We start from the raw sequence: 20360 nt of genomic DNA on the forward strand, positions 1-20360 counted from the left end.
AGCAGGAGAGGGAGCGGGAGGGGGAGGGAGCAGCAGGAGCAGGCAGATGCTGGCTGGGCTTTGCCTAGCCAGAGCTGGGGAGGATACAGCAGGGAGCAGCTGGCATGGGGGGGAGGGGAGAGGAGGTGGCTCCACCTCCACCTTGACAGCATGGGTGGGGAGGGGGTGGGCTGGGCTGGGCTGGTTTTTGTCAGCATGAGCAGCAGCTGAGACCTGCAAAGCACAAATAATTAACCCTTGAGGGAACACAAGTTCCTTAAGATACTCTGTTTTAGAGCGCCTTCATCTAATACCTGATTTGACTATTAATTTTTCACATTATCAGCCATTGTAAAAGCACTCTGCAGCCATGAACATGTGTTCCATCACAGACTTAGACCGCTTTCTGGAGGCCAATCAAGTGAAAAATGTAACTTGTGTAACTGCCCCCAGAGCACAGCACATGGAAACTCAGTCTTTGCCTGGCCATGCAGCGGTGTCAGCGCTGCTAATTGGCCAGACAGGGGAAGGAGTTTCTATGTGCTCAGTGCCCAGGAGGGACCTCAGGCCAAGCTGCATCTGACAGTAAGGGGCAGGGAAGAGGGTGAGTCAGGGGCAGAAACTGCAGAGGGAAATGTGGGTGACTGGGGCAGGAGGCTGCTCTGAGTCTGACTCTGGGCTGAGGGCAAGAATAAGAGTTATAGCAGCTGCCTGCCCTCCCCATTCTGTTTTGTATATGAATATAAGACTAGGTTTTTTCTTCCCCCATGCTGATGCGGGGGAGGGGGGACTTGTCTTATATTTGAGTAATATGGTACTTCTCTTTTTCGTCCATGTTTGCAACTAATCCCAATACTTGGGCTGTAGTTCTTCCCATCCAGAAGATATAAACCACTGAATCTGGTGACATCCTACCTTTCTTCCAGGAAAGCCTGAGGGCAAAGAAAGAGGTATACAGGCTGTGGAAACAGGGTAACTACCAACGAGAAGCATACCTCCGTGGCTCACTTACAGGGGATCAGTTAGGAAGGCCAAAGCAGAATTAGAATTTAGGCTGGCAACAAAAATTAAGGACAACAAAAAGTCTGTCTTCATGTATATAGGGAACAAAAGGAAGGTGCAGGGTAGCATAGGACCCCTACAGGACAAAGTAGGTAATTGCTGACAGAGACGGGGGACAAAGCTGAGCTCTTCAGTAAGTTCTTTGCATCTGTATTCCTAGACACAGACCAAGACAAATCTCCCGACTGGATCATAGATAGACACCAGAGGGACACTAGCCCACCAACTGTTAGCACAGACAGTGAAGGGGCACTTGGAGGAGCTGGTTTTGTTCAAATCAGCGGGCTCAGATGAACTTCATCCAAGGGTGCTGAAGGATTTGGCCAGTGTCATAGCAGAGCCACTGGAAAAGGAACAGAAAAAGGGCCAGTGTGGTCCCTGTTTTCAAGAAGGGGAGGAGGAAGGAGCTGGGAAACTATAGGCCAGTTAGTCTCACCTCTATTCTTGGGAAAACTCTAGAAAAAATCATTAAGGATTACATGTGTGGGAGCCGAGCAAGGGAAATAATGCTGAAAGGAAATCAGCATAGATTCATTGCAAGTAGATCCTGCCTGACTAACCTTGTTTCTTTTTATGACCAGGTCACAAAATGCTTAGATGCAGGAGTTGAGGTAGATACACTATATCATTCTGTTCTCGTAGATAAATTGACAGACTTGATGTAGATGATTACACAGTCAGGTGGATGGCAAACTGGCTTAGGGGTCACACCCAGAGAGTGGTGGTAGACAGGTCGATATCGACCTGGAAAGCTGTGGGCAATGGAGTCCCGCAAGGCTAGCTCCTTGGACTGGTGCTATTCAGTGTCTTCATCAGTGACTTGGACAAAGGCGTGAAGAGCACCTTGTCCAAGTTCGCAGATGATACCAAATTATGGGGCAAAGTTAATATAGCAGAGGGTAGGGAACAGATCCAGCTGGATCTGGACAGGTTGGAAAAATGGACAGAACAAAATAGGATGTAGTTCAACAAAGACAAGTGCAAAGTGCTGCACCTGGGTAAAAAGAGCCACCAACACACTTACAGATGGGGGGTGACCTTCTCAGCAGCACAGCAGCAAAAAAGGATCTTGGAGTCATAGTTGACTCCAAGATGAACATGAGTCATCAGTGTGACAAAGTGATCAACAAGGCTAACCACACTTTATCATGCATGACAAACAGGTCCAGGGAGGTGATGGACCTTAAGAGGGTTCAGAGAAGGGCCACTCATATTGTCAGAGGCCTGCAGGCAAGGTCCTACAAGGAGAGACTGGGAGACCTAGATCTCTTCAGTCTTTGGAAGAGAAGGCTGAGAAGTGATTTTGTGACTGCCTATAAATTCATCAAGGGAAGGCAGCAGGGAACAGGAGATGTTGTATTTACTAGGGCACCCCCTGGAGTAACTAGGAACAATGGCTACAAATTGACGGAGAGCAGATTTATGTTGAACATTAGAAAGAACTTCTTCATAGTAAGGGTTGCTTGGAATGGGCTTCCAAGAAGGTGGTGCTCTGCCCTACTTTGGGGGTCTTTGAGAGGAGACTGGACAAGCACCTAGCTGGGGTCATGTGACCCCAGTGCTCTTTCCTGCCCAGGGCAGGGGGTCAGACTCAGTAACCTACTGAGGTCCCTTCCGGCCCTAACGTCTATGAATATATAATAAAGGTCGTCGTTTTTCATACTTTGGTTGAATATTTTGAAAGTAATTCCTAACAAAATTAGATTAATAGTGAAGATGTGGGATAGAATTTACTGAAAATGTTTTAATTTTATTTGATTGCCCACCCAGTTCAAGTATGTTTGGACTACCTGAGCTGTTGAACAGGAACCTTTTGAATTAGTCTTTCGTTAGAAACATAATGTTTTATTTAGCACTTTTTTTCCTTTTTGTGCACTTTGGAATCTGTAACATCAGTGGAGGCTGTATGCCACATTTGGATGGCAGAGAAGAGAATCATTTATTTATTTGTTTTTGTTAGTCTAGGGTCATGGAAAACCAGGTTTCTTTAGCTGTTATTAAAGGAATTGGAGTTTTTACTCTAAACTATGTCACTGTTCCAATCATCACCACCACATGCATGTTTAAATCATGACCCATACTGCAAAGCTACTAAGAACATATAAATCACATTTATTTTAGCTGTTTTGCCATCGTCTGTTTCCTTGGCAGTGGAATTTTTATTCTGTATAAACTATGTTAGAGCCTAGATAAGGGGTCAGCAAAATACAGCCTGTGAGCTGGATCCAGCCTGCCAGACCATTCTATCTGGCCCACAAAGCCCTAAAAAATGTAGTAAATTAATATTTATTTGTCCCTGTCAAAGCTGACAGGAGCCAGGGGCAGTAGGACCCAGAGGGAGCCTTCAGCAGGCTTGAGCAGCCCAGCCCTGCCCACCCCCAGCCAGAAGTTCCCTGCTTTCCTGCCCCCTCCCTGCTCAGACACCATGTGGCTGTGGCTCCTGGCTGCATCACCAGACTGCAGAGGATGGAATCGTGCTGATGGGGGAGGGGACGTGAGTGCATATGTGCACTCACGTGTCTGCAGGAACAGGGGCACAGTGTGTGTGTATGTTTGTAGGGTGAGTCCCACACGCACACCCCACCATACACATGCACCCACACCTCCCCTTGCACTGCCATACACAAATCCCAGCCACCCTCCTTCCATACCTACTCACACCCCACATATCCACACACACACCCACATGCTCTCTCATTCAACACCCACACGCCCACAGCCTCCACAAACCTATACCCAACCCCCACAAAATGTAAGCGTAAGGGTTCATTTTAAGCTATTATGCAGGCACCTCTGTGTACACTACACAAACACATGTAAATCCAGGGCAGAAATATTTTTTTAAATTGAATTAATGAATGTTGTAGATGTTCAATATTTTAGAACATAATTTGGTATTTTTCTGGTTCTGAGATGGCAAAACCCCTTGCTGAAAGGAGTACTTCTGGGGGTAAGGGGAGGGACTTCTGGTAGCAAAGGTCAGGGGTTAGGGGGTGGGACTTCCAGTCACAAGATGGCGACCAGGGGGCGGGGTGCCTCTCAAGGGGCAGGACTACCCATGCAGCCCTTGAGGCTCTGCTATGACACTGGCCAAATCCCTTGCCAAAACTCGGTAAGCGGCGCTCTGCTCAAAATAATTGCCCAACCCTGGCCTAAATTGAACCCCACGTGGGTTATTCCTTTATGAGAAGCAAGATATTTCGATTTTGGAGTCAGAGTTCCCTCTCACTATTCCCTTCTGCTATATGAAAAGGTTCTCCCTAAACCTCTGAAGACCTGGTAGGTATTTCAGTCCCATAAATGCCTTGGCTTCAGGAAAACAGGGGAAGCAGTAATTAGTTTCTCTTTGGAACCAGTACGCAGATAGTACCTTATCTACAGAATATTATTCAGAGCCTGTTTTTACAGAGGCCTAATACTGCGCCTCCTGCTTTGGTTCCATAACTCATGGAAATGTTTATTTTGGGCCTCTTCTCTGCTGCATAAGTCATCCAAGGAGCTGAGCAGCCTGGGTGCTGAGCAACAATAAGCATTTGTCTTTATCCATAACCCTTTGCCACCCGGAAGTGGGTACTTGTATCTCTCTTCCTGGCCTAGACAATGCTGTATTCACCTGTTGTTCATTGTGGAAATGTTTCTACATAAAACACAATGACTGAACTCAACAATGCTGGACAGCCATATTTCAACACAATTCAATTAAAAATAGTAAAACAGAGTAAGAAATTGAGAGAAGTCATTTTTGTCATCAAATCAGATGTAAAAACAAGGTTGTTCTTAGCTGAAGGGAGAAGTCATTTTTGTCCACTGAATCAGCATCAGGCTCCCTGAAAGCTAAACCACAAAATCCTGTGAAACTTCCGCAGGAAGCTCTTCTGTGGTGAATCAAACCATAAATAATTTAAAAGCATGAGTTTCCCCATCCTCCTCTCTGTTCACTGTTAGTGCTGAGATTCTGCACAGACGGAAGGCAATATCCCATAAATCAACTGCATCAATTTGTTCAATTTCTGAAATGTCTTCCATAATGAAAAGTGACCAAGTGACCCCAAGACATCTCTTTGATACTGTTTATAACTGCCTTTAAAGATTTCAGATTTTTTTCTTGTACTGTTTTGATCTTTAGCTAGACAAATTTTAACCCATGGGTGCAGTCTGAAACTTGATCATAAAGTGATTCAGTCTTCTTGACCCAGTGCTCACAAATAAGGTAGAATTGGTGGGGGATGTAGTACAAGCAATCCTCAGACCTATGACACAATTGGTTCCTGAAAACCACATCTTAAAACTAAAAGTCCTGACTTGGAACCAGTTTTCCCATAGGAACAATGTTGTAAATGGGGAATTGGTTCCTTTATAACACTGGATACAGCTGTGTCCAACTGGTAAGTCTGGTGTGGTGGAAGGGAAGGGGTTTGGGAGGACAGATCAAGGCCCCCTGCAGTGAGGGAGGGGCTGGGGCTGGGGCTGGGGCAAGTTGCTTGTCTAATGGCTCCTGCTATTCATCTGGTGGGGATGGTGTGCCCCCAGATACATGCGGGGTGGGCAAGGGCTGCACCAGGCTGCTCTGGGAATAGGGTCTATGTCCTCCCACTGCTTTCCCAGCCGGGGTGCGGTGGATGTAGGACAGGGCTACTGTGCAGCCTCTGGACAAGTGGTGTGCAGCAGCAGAAGCTGTCCCAGCCTCCCAGACAAGCCCTGGCCCCACCTAACACACCCTGATCTGGGGGCATATGCCCCCCCCCATATCCTTCCCCCACTCACCCAGCTGGGGCAGGGCAGATGTGGGACAGAGCCACGGCTCATCTAGGAGTGGGGGGTGTCTCCCACTTGTCTGGAGGCAGTGCAGGAACCTAGTCCTGCACCCACCGCACCCCGGCTGGGCAAGCAACAGGCAGGCATAGTTCCTGCTCCCAGCTAAGCCCTGTGCAGCCCCAGCCCCACACACACTTCACCCTGTGTAGATCTGGGGGCACATGCCACCTGCTCCCATACCCTTCCAGATGAACATTGGGAGGCACCAGACAAGCAGCTTGCCCCAGCCCTAGACCCTCTCTAACCATGGAGTCCTTGATTTCATAGATTTCATAGATGTTTGGGCTGGACGGGACCCCAGAGGATCATTGAGTCCAGCCACCTGTCCCAGGGGCAGGAAGTCAGCAGGGATCATAGGATCCCAGCAAGATAAGCACCCAAATGTGTCTTGAAGGCGTTCAGAGTGGGTGCTTGAACCGCCTCCAGCGGCAGTCTATTCCAAACCTTGGGGGCTTGGACAGTGAAGAAGTTCTTTCTTATGTCCAGCCTGAACCAGTCACAGTGCAGTTTGTGACCATTTGATCTTGTCATCCCTTGGGGGGCTCTGGTGAACAGACGTTCCCCTGGATCCTGATGAGCACCCCTGATAAACTTATAGGTGGCCACCAGATTGCCCCTGAGCCTGTGCTTTTCCAGGCTGAATAGCCCCATTACTCTCAGCCTCTCCTCATAAGGTCTGTTTTCCTGACCTCTGATCATGCACGTGGCTCTTCTCCGGACTCTCTCAAGCTTCTCCACATCCTTTGTGAACTGTGGAGCCCAAAACTGGATGCAGTACTCCAGCTGCGGCCTCACCAAGGCCGAGTACAGCAGGAGAATGACGTCTCAGGATCTGCTTGAGAAGCATCTATGGATGCAAGCCAGCGTTTTGCTCGCTTTACTAGCCGCAGCATCACACTGAAGGTTCATGTTCATCTTGTGGTCCACCATGACCCCCAAGTCCCTTTCATCTGTAGTGCTAACCAGCGTAGTACTACGAAGCCTGTAAGTGTGGTGCAGGTTTTTCCTCCCAAGGTGGAGAACCTTGCATTTTTTGGTGTTGAACACCATCAGGTTCTCGTCCACCCATTTTATGAGTCTGTCCAGATCTGCCTGGATCTATCTTCAGGCGTGGATGCTTTACCCCAGAGTTTGGTGTCATCGGCGAACTTGGCCAGTCTGCTTCTGACATCAATGTCCACATCATTGATGAACATGTTAAACAGTATAGGCCCTAGGACAGAGCCTTGTCCCCCCACATCCCTCCCCTTCCACCACACCAGACTTACCAGCTGGACGTAGCTGTATCCATCATCATAAAGACAAAACCCATGTTGGAAGGTCGAAACAGGGTGTCAGTTTATAAACGTCTTAAGTGCCGTTCTTCATAACTCAGAGTTGTAAATTGAGGACTGGTTGCAGTAGATGGCAAGCTGGGTAGCAGCAACCACAAGATGATTGTGTTCAATTTCCTGAGGAAAGGAAGAATGGAGAGCAGCAGAGTAAGGAACTTCTGGATTTCAGAAAAGAAGACTTCAATTCACTCAGGGAACTCTTGGGCAGGATCCCCTGATGAGCCATACTGTGGGAGAGAGGAGTCCAGGAGAGCTAGCCGTACTTTAAGGATGACTTACTGAGAGTGCAGGAACAAACCATTCTGATGCGCAGGAAAACTAGAGGATTGGCTGCAGTAGATGGCAACTTGAACAGCAGCATCCATGAAATGAGTTAAGTTCAGGATCCTGGGGAAAGGAAGGATGGAGAGCAGCAGAGTAAGAACCCCGGACTTCAGAAAAGCAGACCAACTCGCTCAGGGAACTCAGAGGCAGGATCCCCTGGAAAGCCAGTCTCAGGAGTCCAGGAGAGCCAGCTGTACTTTAAAGAAGCCTTACTGAAAGTCCAGGAACAAACCATCCTGATATGCAGGAAGACTAACAAGTATGGCAGAAGACCAGCTTGGCTTAGCAGGGAACTAACTCTTCAGCAAACCAAATCACAAAAAAGAAGCTTATAAGAAGTGGAAACTTGAAGAAATAACTAGGGATGAATATAAGACCCTTGCTTGGGCATGCAGGGACGAAGTCAGGAAGGCCAAAGTGCAATTAGAGTTGCAGCTAGCAAGGAATTTGAAATGTAACAAGAAGGATTTCTACAAATATTTCAGTAGCAAGAGGAGGATCAGGGAAAGTGTTGGGCCGCTTACTGAATGGGGGAGGCAACCCTGTGACAGGATGCAGAAAAGGCTCAGCGCCTTATTTGCCTCTGTCTTCACAGGCAAGGGCAGCCCTGAGACTACTGCACTGGGCATCAGAGTTTGAAGAAGAGGTGAGCAACCCTCAGTGGTGAAAGAACAGGTTAGGGACTAAGAAAAGCTGGATGTGTACAAGTCTATGAAGCTGGATGGGATGCACCCGAGAGTGCTGAGGGAGTTGACTGATTTGACTGCAGAGCCAGTGGCCATCATCTTTGCAGTCTCATGGTGATCAGGAGAGGTCCTGGATGATTGGAAACGGACAAACACAGGACCCATATTTAAGGAAGGGAAAAAGGAGGATCCAGGGAACTACAGACTGCTCAGCCTTACCTCCTTGAAAAAATCATGGAGCAAGATTCTCAAGGAATCCATTTCTAAGAACATGGAGAAGAAGGTGATTAGGAAACAGCATGGATCACCAAGGGCAAGTCATGTCTGACAGACCTGATTGCCTTCTATGATAAGATGACTGGCTCTAGGGAGGCAGGGGGATAAGTGAATGTGGTATACCTTGATTTCAGCAAGGCTTTTGATATAGTCTCTCACAGCATTCTCACAGGCAAGCTAAGGAAGTATGAGCTGGATGAATGGATTGTACGGTGGATAGAAAGCTGGCTGGAGCATGGGGCTCAGAGAGTAGTAATCAATGGCTTGCTGTCTAGGTGGCAACCAGTATCAAGTGGGTCGGTCTTGGGGCCAGTTTTGTTCAATGTTTTCATCAGTGACTTGGAACATGAAATAGAGTGCACCCTCAGCCAGTTTGCAAATGACACCAAACTGAGGGGAGTAGTAGATGCTCTGGAGGGTAGAGCTAGGATTCAGACTGACCTAGACAAATTGGGGGATTGGACCAAAAAGAATCTCATGAGGTTCAACAAGGACAAGTGCAAAGTCCTGAAATTAGGATGGAACAATCCCATACACCAGTACAGGCTGGGGGCTGACTGGCTAGCCAGTACCTCTGCAGAAAAGGACCTGAGGGTTACAGTGGGCAGTAAACTGAATATAAGCCAGTGGTGTGTCCTAGTTACCAGGAAGACTAACAGCATACTAGGCTTCATTGGTAGGTGTGTTGTCAGTAGGTCAAGGGAAATAATTATTCTAGGGGTGCACCGGTAGAGATTTTTGGGGCTGATACGAATAGCTGATTTTTAAGGAGATATATCAGCCAATACCAATTCAATTTCCAATACCAGCGTGGCAGCTTGGAGAGCTGCTTGCAGCTGGTAAGTCTGGTGTGGTGGAAGGGAAAGGGGGGGGTGGGGTGGGGGGGGCAGATCAAGGCCCTTGTGTTGAGGGAGGAGTGGGGCTGGGGCAGGGGCTGGAGCAAGCGCTGCCCAGGTAGGGTGGGGTGAGTGCGGGATGGAGCTACAGCTTGTCCAGGGGATGCGCAGGGGACAGCTCCCACCACTGCATGCCGCTCATCTGGGAGCTGCTGGTCTGGAGCTCACCCACTTGTCCAGCGGCTCCTGCCACTGCTCCTGCTGCTCATCTGGGAGGGCATGAGGGGCATGTACCACCGGATCTGTGTGGGGAGAGTGGGCCAGGAAGAACCCTGGCCCCAGCCTGCCCCGCCCTGCCCTGCCCTGCCCTGCCCTGTGCAGATCTGGAGGCACACGCCCACCCCATGCACGAGTGGCAGGAGCTGCCGTATGAGTGGGCAAGTGCTGTACCAGCAGCTCCCAGACAAACAGTGCGCAGCAGTAGGAGTTGCCCCCCTGGACGAGCCACGGCTCCGTCCCATACCTGCCTTGGCTGGGCAGCACTTGCCCCAGCTCCTACCCCCACCCCAGCCCACTCCTCCCTCACTGCGTGGGCCTTGATTCCCTCCCCACCCACGCACCTTCCCTCCCCCCTCCCATTGCATGACACCAGATTTACCAGCTGCGCACAATTCTCCAAGCTGCCAGGCTGTGCTCCTCACTGCCTACGTGCTGCACTGTGGCTGTGTGCACACACAGTTATTTTTCAGCCAAATTATCAACCACATTAGGCTGATTTCCGATACGATCAATTTTCTTTATATCGGTGCCAGTCTGCTATTAGACTGATGCATCAGTGCACCTCTAGATTACTCCCCTCTATTCAGCACTGGTGAGGCCACATCTGCAGTACTGTGTTTAGTTCTGGGCCCCCCACTACAATAAGGATGTGGACAAATTGGAGAGAGTCCAGTGGAGTGTGACAATAATGGTGAGGGGACTGGGGGACATGACTTATGAGTAAAGACTGGAGGAACTGAGTTTATTTAATCTAGAGAAGAGGAGACTTAATAGCAGCCTTCAACTGCCTGAAGCAGGATTTGAATGAGTATGGAGGTAGACTGTTTTCAGTGGTGGCAGATGACAGAATAAGGATCAACAATCTCAAGTTGCAGCAAGGGAAGTTTAGGTTAGATATTAGGAAACATTTTCTCACTGGCAGGGTGATAAAACACTGGAACAGGTTACCCAGAGAGGTGGTGGAAGCTCCATCCTTGCAGGTTTTCAAAACCTGGCTGGACAAAGTTTTGGCTGGAATTATCTAGTTGGGGTTGGTCCCTGCTGAGAGCAGGGTGTTGGATTAGATGACCTCCTGAGGTCACTTCCAACCCTAACTTCCTGTGATTCTCTGATTCCTTTTTATAATTTACATGTTAGAATTGACATGTTTTCATTGGCTAGTTCCTTTTTGTTATTTTTTCAAAGGCTGGATACAGACAAAAGGAGTCGAAATGAATGTTGTTGGGTTTTTGTTCCTATTCATTCTTCCTTTGAGCCAACTCCTTCCTTAATATAGCCCAAGGATGTGTTTAATTTTGTTCAGCTTAGCTCCTACACAGTTGCTTATTCAAAGAGGAGTGTATAGAGTTGTTTTCAGAATCCATTAATCTTCTGCTAATAGGAGCTGTGTTATCATGGGACAGTTCATGATGTGGGTGAGAAGCGCTTTAGTGCTGCTTGCCCAAACCAGCACCTCTTGCAAAATTTATGAAGTAACTGTTAGACAAATGACTTGAGATCTACCTAATCAGATCCTGATACAAAGGAGATGGTAAGGACCACCCTGGAGCAACTGGAGGATTTAGCTGAAATTCTGAGTATGTGCATTGAAATTTTTGCCTGCTTCATTCTGCTGCTATTTGAAAATACCTGCGAGTGTCAGCAGAGGCACTGGAGCTGCCTCTCACATGAGAAGAAAACGTTGCATCTATTTTTTTATTTTATTTATATTTTGGAAAATGATCTTTGAAACCCTAATAATTAGAAAATATTTTGTTTTGTTTTTAAGGAAAACTCAATCCTGTAGATACTGATGGCTTTATCCCCTTCACTTATCAGCATATATGAACTTGGTACCAGTGAATGTGAAAATAGGCTTTTCAAAATCTTCCACCCTTAAATTGGGCCAAGGATCTAGGAGTGTCTTACTTATCACAGGCAGTGATCCTCACCCTGCTGAACCAAGGGCTGAGCATGTCAGATGGACTTCTCAGGAAAAGCTAACAGAGGTAGACACGCATTGATTTTTTTTTTTTCCTTAGACCCCTTTGAAAAGCCCGCCTCTTGCTTCTTACCCCTGCTGAGCCAAGAACAAAGAGATATTTTAGTATTAGTTTTTTGGGTTTTGGGTTTTTTTTAATAGATTCTGTTACAAAATGCTTGGGGAGGCGAAGAGAAGCATGAAGACATACAGCATAAAGATGAGACCTTTTGTTTATAAGGGACAGAAACAATTTGACAGCGTGCCAGGCAGCATATTTGTTTGTGGGAAATATGGAAAGCCGCTAGAAGAATGAAAGAGAAAATAAAATTCAACTGAAACCAAAATGTTTACATCAGCACATACCAAGCATTTTTAGTTGGCTGCTTACAGGAAAAAATAAATTTTGAAAAACGTTAAATGTCCAGTTAATAAGTTCCAGGAACCATTTTAGGATAACTATACAGGAAAGATTAGTAGTTCTTTCTTCTTTTGGCAGCTCGGAGAGGTTCTTGAGGATAACTGAGCATCAAAAGGACACCCTTTGTATGTGTATGTTCTATGTATGATATATGTAGTAGCATTTATATAATGCTTTAGAAATTTTTTTAAATGTTGTTTGTTGTAACTATCATAGTCTCAGCCATTTAGAATCATTGGAAAGTAGGGCTGCAAGGAACCTTACATGGTCATCTAGTCCAACCCCCTAATCAAGGCAGGAGTCTTGTTTTAAAAGAGCCAACATTTTTTTCGAGGTATGCAAGGCCTAGTAATCTCCCTAAAATCTACTGTCTTACATTAAACAGACATCACACCGCACTCTGAAACTATGTACACTACAAGAACATACTATGATAATAGATGCCTAAAAATGATGATCAGTTCATTCTAGTATTTTTTGTTGACATGGAATAGCATTTATGGGTTTCATAGAATAAAAGACTGGTATTGATGAACTGTAAAGCCAGCTGGTCCAGTTTCTTTTTTTCTGTCCTTCAGTAAAGCTGTCATGGATTTGACCTTTATACAGGTTCTCTGGGAGTGTACCCCTTTAACTCTAGACCACATTCCCACTTTGTACAAGGGTGAGCCCAGTAGCTCTATCAAGCTAAATTCCGTTTTACGCAGTAAACTAATGTGTAGCTTTTGGAAAAGACTTGTCTTACACCAGGAGTGTCAAACTCAAATGAGTTAATAGACCAAATACCAACTGCAGGGCTTTTCATGGGCCAGAAAAACCCACTAGTAGATCCAGTCTGCGGAGCCTGTTTCTGTGGCTATGAGGGCTGCAGTGTTGGTATAGCCAGCACGTGGAAGTTAACGCTGCCACCACCCACCACCCCACTGCCGGTTTGTATGCTGAACAATAATTGCAAATTTAAAATTCAGTGATGTTTACGGGGTAGGGTTGCCTTAGCTTCCTGGGTATTGCCGACATCAGCAAAATACCCAAAGAAGCTGCAGCAAGAAGCCCTGTGGATCAGATCCGGAAATGATTCATCCACTAGAGTGACGCACCACTCTGGCCAAATCTGTTCTGCTGGATGTATTATATGACCTAATTAACAGAGGAATTCTACTTTTCCTATGTAGTTGTGCAGTTCTCCTATACCTTAAATGGAATGAATCATGTAGATCATGTGCCCTCAGAGAACCATGCAGTTCCCCAATTCATTTCAATGGGCAGCATCTTCCCCCACAGTCTGATTCTCAATTACCCAGGAGGCATGTGACTGTCTGTTCCAGTGGGGAATTTCAGCTGGTGCCAAGACCTATCTGTCTGCTTGAAATTCAACTGACCCTTGCCCACATACAAGATTCTCCTCCATCACTATCATAAATAGCCTAGCGTAGGGATTCTCAACCAGGGTGCCACAAAATCTTTTAAGGATGCAGTCAGGTACTGCTTAATACATGCCTTTAGTCTAAGAAATTTGAGAGCCACTGGCCTAGAGGTTGGAGCACTTTGCAGACTTGGGCTGTAGGCCCCATTCAGCTTCAGGGGGTTTGAACCTGCCCTTCCTGTGTCCCAGCAGAGTACCCTGTTCCCCAAGTAATGGGGCAGACACCTTTCACCATCCTCATCTTGAAGCTGGCCCACTGTCTTACCAAAAAGCAAAGTGTCATGGGGCCAGCAGTAGAGTAAACAAGAGGGGGACATAAGCCTGTGTACCAGGAAAGAGGGAGGGATGCCTGGGTTTCTGGCCCCTGCTCCCATAGCGATTTGTGCATTTTTAATGATAAATGCATCACATATACCGGTGTTTATCCTTAAGTAATGCTAGTCTAAGATACAGCACTCATGCATTGCATTTTTGTAACAGGGGCAAGATCTGGACCACTGGATTTGCCAGTAAGAAAGGAAACCTGGCCTGGAGTGCATACAGGTTACCTGAAAACAAAAGGATTATCATTCATTAGTGAGCTGAGTGCATGGTGAGGAGTATGGTTTCACAGTCTGTGTGACAGTGGGAGAGAGTCAGCTGGCAAGGCAGGGTAGGCTAATGACAGGAAGCTGGAGAAATGCTGAGCATTGTACATACAGCTGCATACACAAATTCAGATAATCCAGAACAGCTCTTCCAGGTTTGTTTTCCTGAGAGAAAAACTGGCTGTACAGAAGTTCAGAAAAAGCAAAGGGCCTGCAGGATGGCTAGGCTGCCTGGGGTCCTTAGATCACACAGCCCAGAGTGCTTTGCAGGCTTTTTTTTTTTCTCAAGTGAATGTTGTCAAGGATCATCAGGCTCAGAGAAGCTGGGGGTAAGGTCTGTGTTGTGCATGGAGCTGAGTGCCAGCCTGGCTGCGGCTGGGCAGGGAGTATGCAGTATGCTTGGCAGCACCCAAGTGCTACAGTGTGATTCGGGCAGGGAAGAAGGCAGAAGCCGAACATACCCCTTACGTGCTTTGGTGCTGGGCTTTTCCAGCTAGAAGCACTTGGGGACATGCTCTGCTCCCTGCTTGCCTGAGACTGACGCTCTGCCCCCATCTGTGGGAGGTCGAGAAAGAAGCACAAAGCACACTGGCTGCCTGTACAGAAGTTCTGTCTCCTGAGAGATTCTTCAGGGAGCCACTTCACTTGGGTTGTTCCTGAGTTATTTTTCTCCCAGAGGGGCCACTTTTACTCAGGGAGAAAGATTATGGACTTCTGTACATTCATGGTTTCTCCTGAGAGAGCAGGGACTCTCCCTGGATAAACTGTCTAAGCCCTATATGAGCTTTCCTTTTCTGAAAAGAAAATCCAAGACATGAAAATGTTCTTCTGTCATTTCACCAGACTTTTTCTTTTTTTCTGTCCAGACACAGGCGCACATACCTTCCTGTTTAGGGATTCAGGTTCATGGCTTCTAAGAGGCCTCTTTGAAGTACTGTAATGAGGGCTGCCAATCTGTGTTTCCAAACAATGTAGTCTTGACGACTGTTTCAGCCCCATGGGGAAGGGACTTCAAGCCTGTGGAGCATCATGCTTCAACCTGTGGAAGCAGGCAGTTTGCTCATAATACTCATGATGCAGTTTCTCCAATGACTCTGTAGGGCAAAATGCACAAACAGCATTGGGAACAAGGACTTATCCCTCCCCTTACCAAAGCAGCATAGTCAGTCTCCTGCCTATTTGTACTTCCAATCTTGGGATGCTTTCTGTTTGGTTGCCCAGCAGCTTAGCTGCAGTAGGAAATTTCTCCCAGCCCTGTTGAGCCTGCCTTCTGGTGATTAGGTTTCTGTCATGTGATGTGGGAGGTCAGGATTCAAATCCTCAGGGGAAGAAGAACCTAGAACATGGGTGTCTCAGACCTACCCTTGTCCTTAGCAGGTGTCCCGGGGGGATGAACCAAGCCCCAGTGTCACGGTGGGCCAGGGTGGCAATTAGACACAAAAACAGGCTGGGTTTTTTGGCTATGGAGAACTGAGGCACAGAAGCGTAGCGGTTTCGTGAACAGGGTGAAATTTATTTGACTTACGCTTAGATGCGTAGGAAACGATGTCTTCTGTTACAGTAACAACGAATATAACAGAGGGGTCTGTTGGCCCACGAGGTTAAGTCCGAAGACCTAGTCCCAGGGCTGGTCAACAGCTCATGAATTGGGAAATCAAACAAACAAAACTGTAACGCATAGAATGCTGTGATATGACTCCAGTCCCAGATGATGGACAATCGGGTGGTCGGAGAATGATGCCAAGGTCAGGATGCTGAGATGACAAGGTGAAGTCGTAGTAGGATGGTCCAAATCGTAGTTGGTAATCAGTGAAGGTCAATCAGAAACCAGGAAATTAAAACCGGAATCAATCTAGTAGCACAAAGTGCCAATCGGGGAAGGAGATCAATAGGCCCTAAAGCCTGACTGCGAGACAGTCCCTGAAGCACCAGCCTCTGTCTCCAGTAGCGCGATCTCCCCCCAGAGGGAGGGGTTCATTAGCCTTAAATATGAATTTATTAGCCAATCGAATCAATCCTCAAACAGAATGTTCTAGCCAGATTACTTCATGTTACAGAAAGACTGAGCATGCGTCAGATCAGGGCTTGGTTGTTACTGCGCATGAGCAACACAGAAAACTGGGTCATGGTTGATTGACAAGCCCAAAGGTCATAGAAAGGGCAGTTCCGACCCTGTATGGAGTTTTCCACTCTCAGTCAAACTAAGTTCAAGCATTGGCAGCACCTATATTCAGAATTTTGCTTCAACAGCAGGTGCCTTGATTGCCAGGTTACTGATAGATGGAAGGTGACTGGTCTCAGTTCAAGGTCAAATATGTGCTAGTCCTGGCTTTTGGGGTATGCATGCAACACTTCTGTGTTCCTGTGGCAGAGCTGAGTGGACATAGATGCCTCTGAGGCAGCAGTGAATCATTTCTAAGTATATGGGGGGGGAGGAATTTAATCATATAGGGTGAGACTGTAATGACACTAGGCCTTTACACACAATTCAGGCTGTTGGATTTATGAAGTATAATGTTGCTGAGTGACTTAGAAGCTTAAAAACTGCATAAGCAATATTTATACATCAGCAGTGAAATAAAATTCTGCCTTTCATTTGGTTCCAGAAGAAAATGACCCCTGCATTGGTGATTGACCCCTTTAGAGAGCTATGCAACCAACAGGCATTTTTCAGTGACACAGGACAGCCCTTCAAAGCAAGACAGCTTTTATTAATTTGTTGGAGTATAGTATGTAGGTTTTGCAGGTCAGAATTGGAAAGCACAACTTAATATGTTGAACCAAGCATCCTAACTTGAAACTTTGATTTCAAAATGTCCAGGGTTCATAAAAAATAACCCCAGCACTGAGCAGCAACCACCTAATTAACCCAGTCTGCCCATACCTCTGTTCTTTGTTTCAAGTTGCAGTCATGTTGTTTTCACATGTTCTGCCTTCCTTGGCTGGAAATTGTTTAAAGCTGATGTCTGGTCATTGCTCTTCTATTGTCACTCCAAGGTAGCTCCTATTTACGTGTTAACAGTTATCCATAGTTCCTTCCTATCAGTGGATAAATCTATTGCTTTTATGAATCCTACCCAGTCCCTTGTACTCCTGTCTTAGTAGGTAACAATAGAAAAATGAGTGAAAGAAACAGTTGCACATATTTTCATAAAAATAATACAGTGAGTTCCCATGTTTTTCACAGAAGCTATTTCTACTGTCATTTGAAACTTGCATTGAATTCTCTGCATGTGCATATGTGTGTAAAGCCAAAGGGTGCCTATACATGTGCTCAGAGGTGGGATGAGCATTTTAATTAGAGCGGGTCCTGGAGAGCTGGAAACGTGTATTAAGCCCCCGTGGGTTTAAAAATGGCTGAGGGATGCTTTATCTAAACCTCGTTTGATGAGTGACTTAGAAGCTTAAAAACTGCATAAGCAATATTTATATATCAGCAGCATTTGATGAGGTTTAGATAAAGTGCGCCAGAAGTCATTTTTTAAACCTGAGGGGGCTGATACACATGATGATGAGACTATGCTGGAGTGTTCCATTTAGAACATGGAGCAAACTGAGTCTACTCTGATGTGTTCTATTTAGAACATGAGCCAGCACGTGTATAGGAAACCATGGTTTGCAGTAGGGTTGAAGTGTTGTAGCCATGATGATCCAGAGGCAAGGGATTTTTGTAATATCTTTTATTGGAACAACTGTATAGCTGGGAGAGAGATTGGACAAGCTTTTGAGCTCAAAGCTTGTTCAACATCTCTTCCAACACCCCAACCACAGTTTGTGTATTATGAGCATACTGAGGGTACCAACAATCAGACAATGGAGCCTCTTCCCTTTTCTTCAGATCCTCCTTAAAACTGGCTTCTTTCCACAATCTCTCTACTGTTTGCTTCCAAGCAAAGTATTTTTAACAAGCACAGTGGGCTATTTGATTGTTAAACAGCAGTAGTTATGCAGTAATTACATTTAGACTAAGAAAACAGGATATGTATGAGAACTCATTTTAGCTGATATTTTAAATGTGACTCTGTATCTTGTGTTGACAAAGCAGGTTTTACCTAGGGACATGATAGAAGGCTAGAGGCTTGTGTAAAATAAAAGTTATGAAACTATTTTGTTCTATTGGCCATGTCTAAATAAATGTAAAAACTATCATGTTTTAGCTAACACAGTTTTAAACGCTGCAGTCTTAAAAACATGTTGATCATAGGCAGTCCTAGAATCTTAATAGGGGACCTTGGGTTGAACACAGTCTGCTAATACATTTTTAAATATCACTTTATTAGTGTTTTAGACTACTCTCAAACTAGTTTAAACATCTAAATGCACTGCCTTTGTATTTTTTCTCCTTCTCTCCTTTCATATGGCCTGTACTGTATTTTGTTTTCATAATGGGAGGGGCATGAAAAAGGGCAGGGCCACAGCACCTCAGGGAATTAATAGCTGTTCCACCCAATTTATAGCTGAGAGAGAGAGAATGCAATTCTGCTGAAGACACCTGTAAGGATTGTAGATGGAGTGCAGTATACATCTTTGCTAGCTTGATGCAGCTACTAGAGATGATACCACCTTTTGAAAAGAGGGTTGAAAAGAGCCTTACGTGACATTGTCTTCACCAAACTGTCATTATATGTTGGGTTTTCTTTTATGTTATTACTTTCTTGGCACATAGCCAGGTTGCTCAATATGAAAGAGAGAGGAACGTAGAGTTCAACCTTAATTTTTTTTGTCACTAGCCTGCAGGCTAAAGGTGACGCGAATTCTTATGACAGCCTTCTGGTTTGTAACCAGAGTGGATACAAAAATAACCTTTTCTCTCCTTATGTCTTAAGAACCCTCCTTCCTCTTCAAAGGAAAAGGACTTAGTTGTAGATGTATGAATTTTCAAAGTTATACAATGTTGAGTTTTTCCATATTTGTGGGAAAAAGTTCCCAATAGTCTTGGTCTTCAGTCACAATACAGTGGTTCAAGAATTCTGGGTTGTATGGTGAGTTCCGCCACATGTTTTGTGCATGACATTTTGGCTAAGATACTCAGGCTTGCATTTTATCCAGAGTAGGGGACTGTAGACTGTTCCTCTTGTGTATCTTGTCTAAAGTCGTTATCTGTCTGTCCTGATGTAATCCCACCCTGTGTCTTGTCATATTTATTTACATTATAAGATCCTCAGGCAAAGAGTCTGTGAACATAGCCACACTGCAAAACACAATACTACAGTGAGACACATGAGGTCATACAAAATTAGTTAGCTTAAGTACTGGAAACATGACCACATTACCATGGGCTCCATCCAGGCATATGTTAACTGTTCCTCAATTAGAACTCCATACAGTGTATCTCTACACAGTGGTGTGTTGTGCAATGTATGAATACCTTTTATACTCATGATAAACTGTCAAAATGCATCTCTGACATCTAATGCAGATATCAAATAAGAATTATAATCTCTCATAAATTTACCCATCCATAAATTTGAGTGATGTTATTTAGCTAAAGTCCCACAGGGCATAAAGAGATGGTATTGAGATCCTCAAGGGAATAATGGTATACTAAAACAATTTTACCATATTGTAACATTCCCTATGCTTTTAAATGGGGCTAAAAAACTTTCTTGGTGGATTTTCCTATAGCAGATCTCAAGTAAATATTTTGTTTCGCCAGCAGACATTGAAATGTTTCTTGGCTTTGGGAACCTGACTCCCAGGAGCTCTTTCATCTCTGCTGCTGTGATGGAAAAGAGTGGGTTTAAGAATCTATTCCATGTCTTGGAAGTGTATTCAGTACTAGTCTGGTAGCAGAATAGAAGGGGCAGGAAGTGTGGTGTTGACATGTTATCTTTCAGTTGTTTTGCAGTATAAATCTATACACCATGAAGGTTTAAAGTGAATTTGAAAACTTGTAAAAAACAAAACAAAACAATACAAAACAAACCCAACAGCAAGTATTCTGTATAGTTATGAAATTTCTCCTTAAAACTGTAATGATTAATATTTGCTCAAGCATCATATACACAGATTAAAGTCCTACATCAAAGGGTCCAAAAACCTATAAGAGTGAAAACAAGTTCAAGCAACATAGCAATCTGGTTCCACAAAGATCGCACAAAGAATACTTGTTCTAAACTCTTATTTTCATATGTTAGGTTATTCATTCCCAATTTATCTTTTTCAGGTTGCAGTAGTAAAACTGAAAAATGCAGATAAGGTTTTTGCAATGAAAATACTAAATAAATGGGAGATGCTGAAGAGAGCTGAGGTAAGATGACAGAAATGTTTAAGTATACTTATAATCTCTTTTTAAAATTATACTGGGTTACTCCTTTTTATACAAAGGAAAAGCAATCTTACAGGGATGGAACGTCACACACTTATTGATGATAAAGG

General features: G+C 45.2%; 1 protein-coding gene across 7 annotated transcripts in view; it reads left to right on the forward strand.

Annotated features, from left to right (window-relative positions):
• The window catches only part of CDC42BPA (CDC42 binding protein kinase alpha), a 334018-nt gene that overhangs the window by 107376 nt on the left and 206282 nt on the right, over positions 1–20360 (forward strand). For all 7 annotated transcript variants that reach the window (XM_090047507.1, XM_090047449.1, XM_090047476.1 and 4 more), the window contains exon 3: positions 20149–20232. In XM_090047507.1, coding sequence (XP_089903633.1) covers positions 20149–20232 — 84 coding nt within the window. The remainder of the gene's footprint in view (positions 1–20148; positions 20233–20360) is intronic.

This window comes from Crocodylus siamensis, chromosome 1 (genome assembly GCF_052110815.1).
Source record: "Crocodylus siamensis isolate JL-2025a chromosome 1, ASM5211081v1, whole genome shotgun sequence".
NCBI classification, from domain to species: domain Eukaryota; kingdom Metazoa; phylum Chordata; order Crocodylia; family Crocodylidae; genus Crocodylus; species Crocodylus siamensis.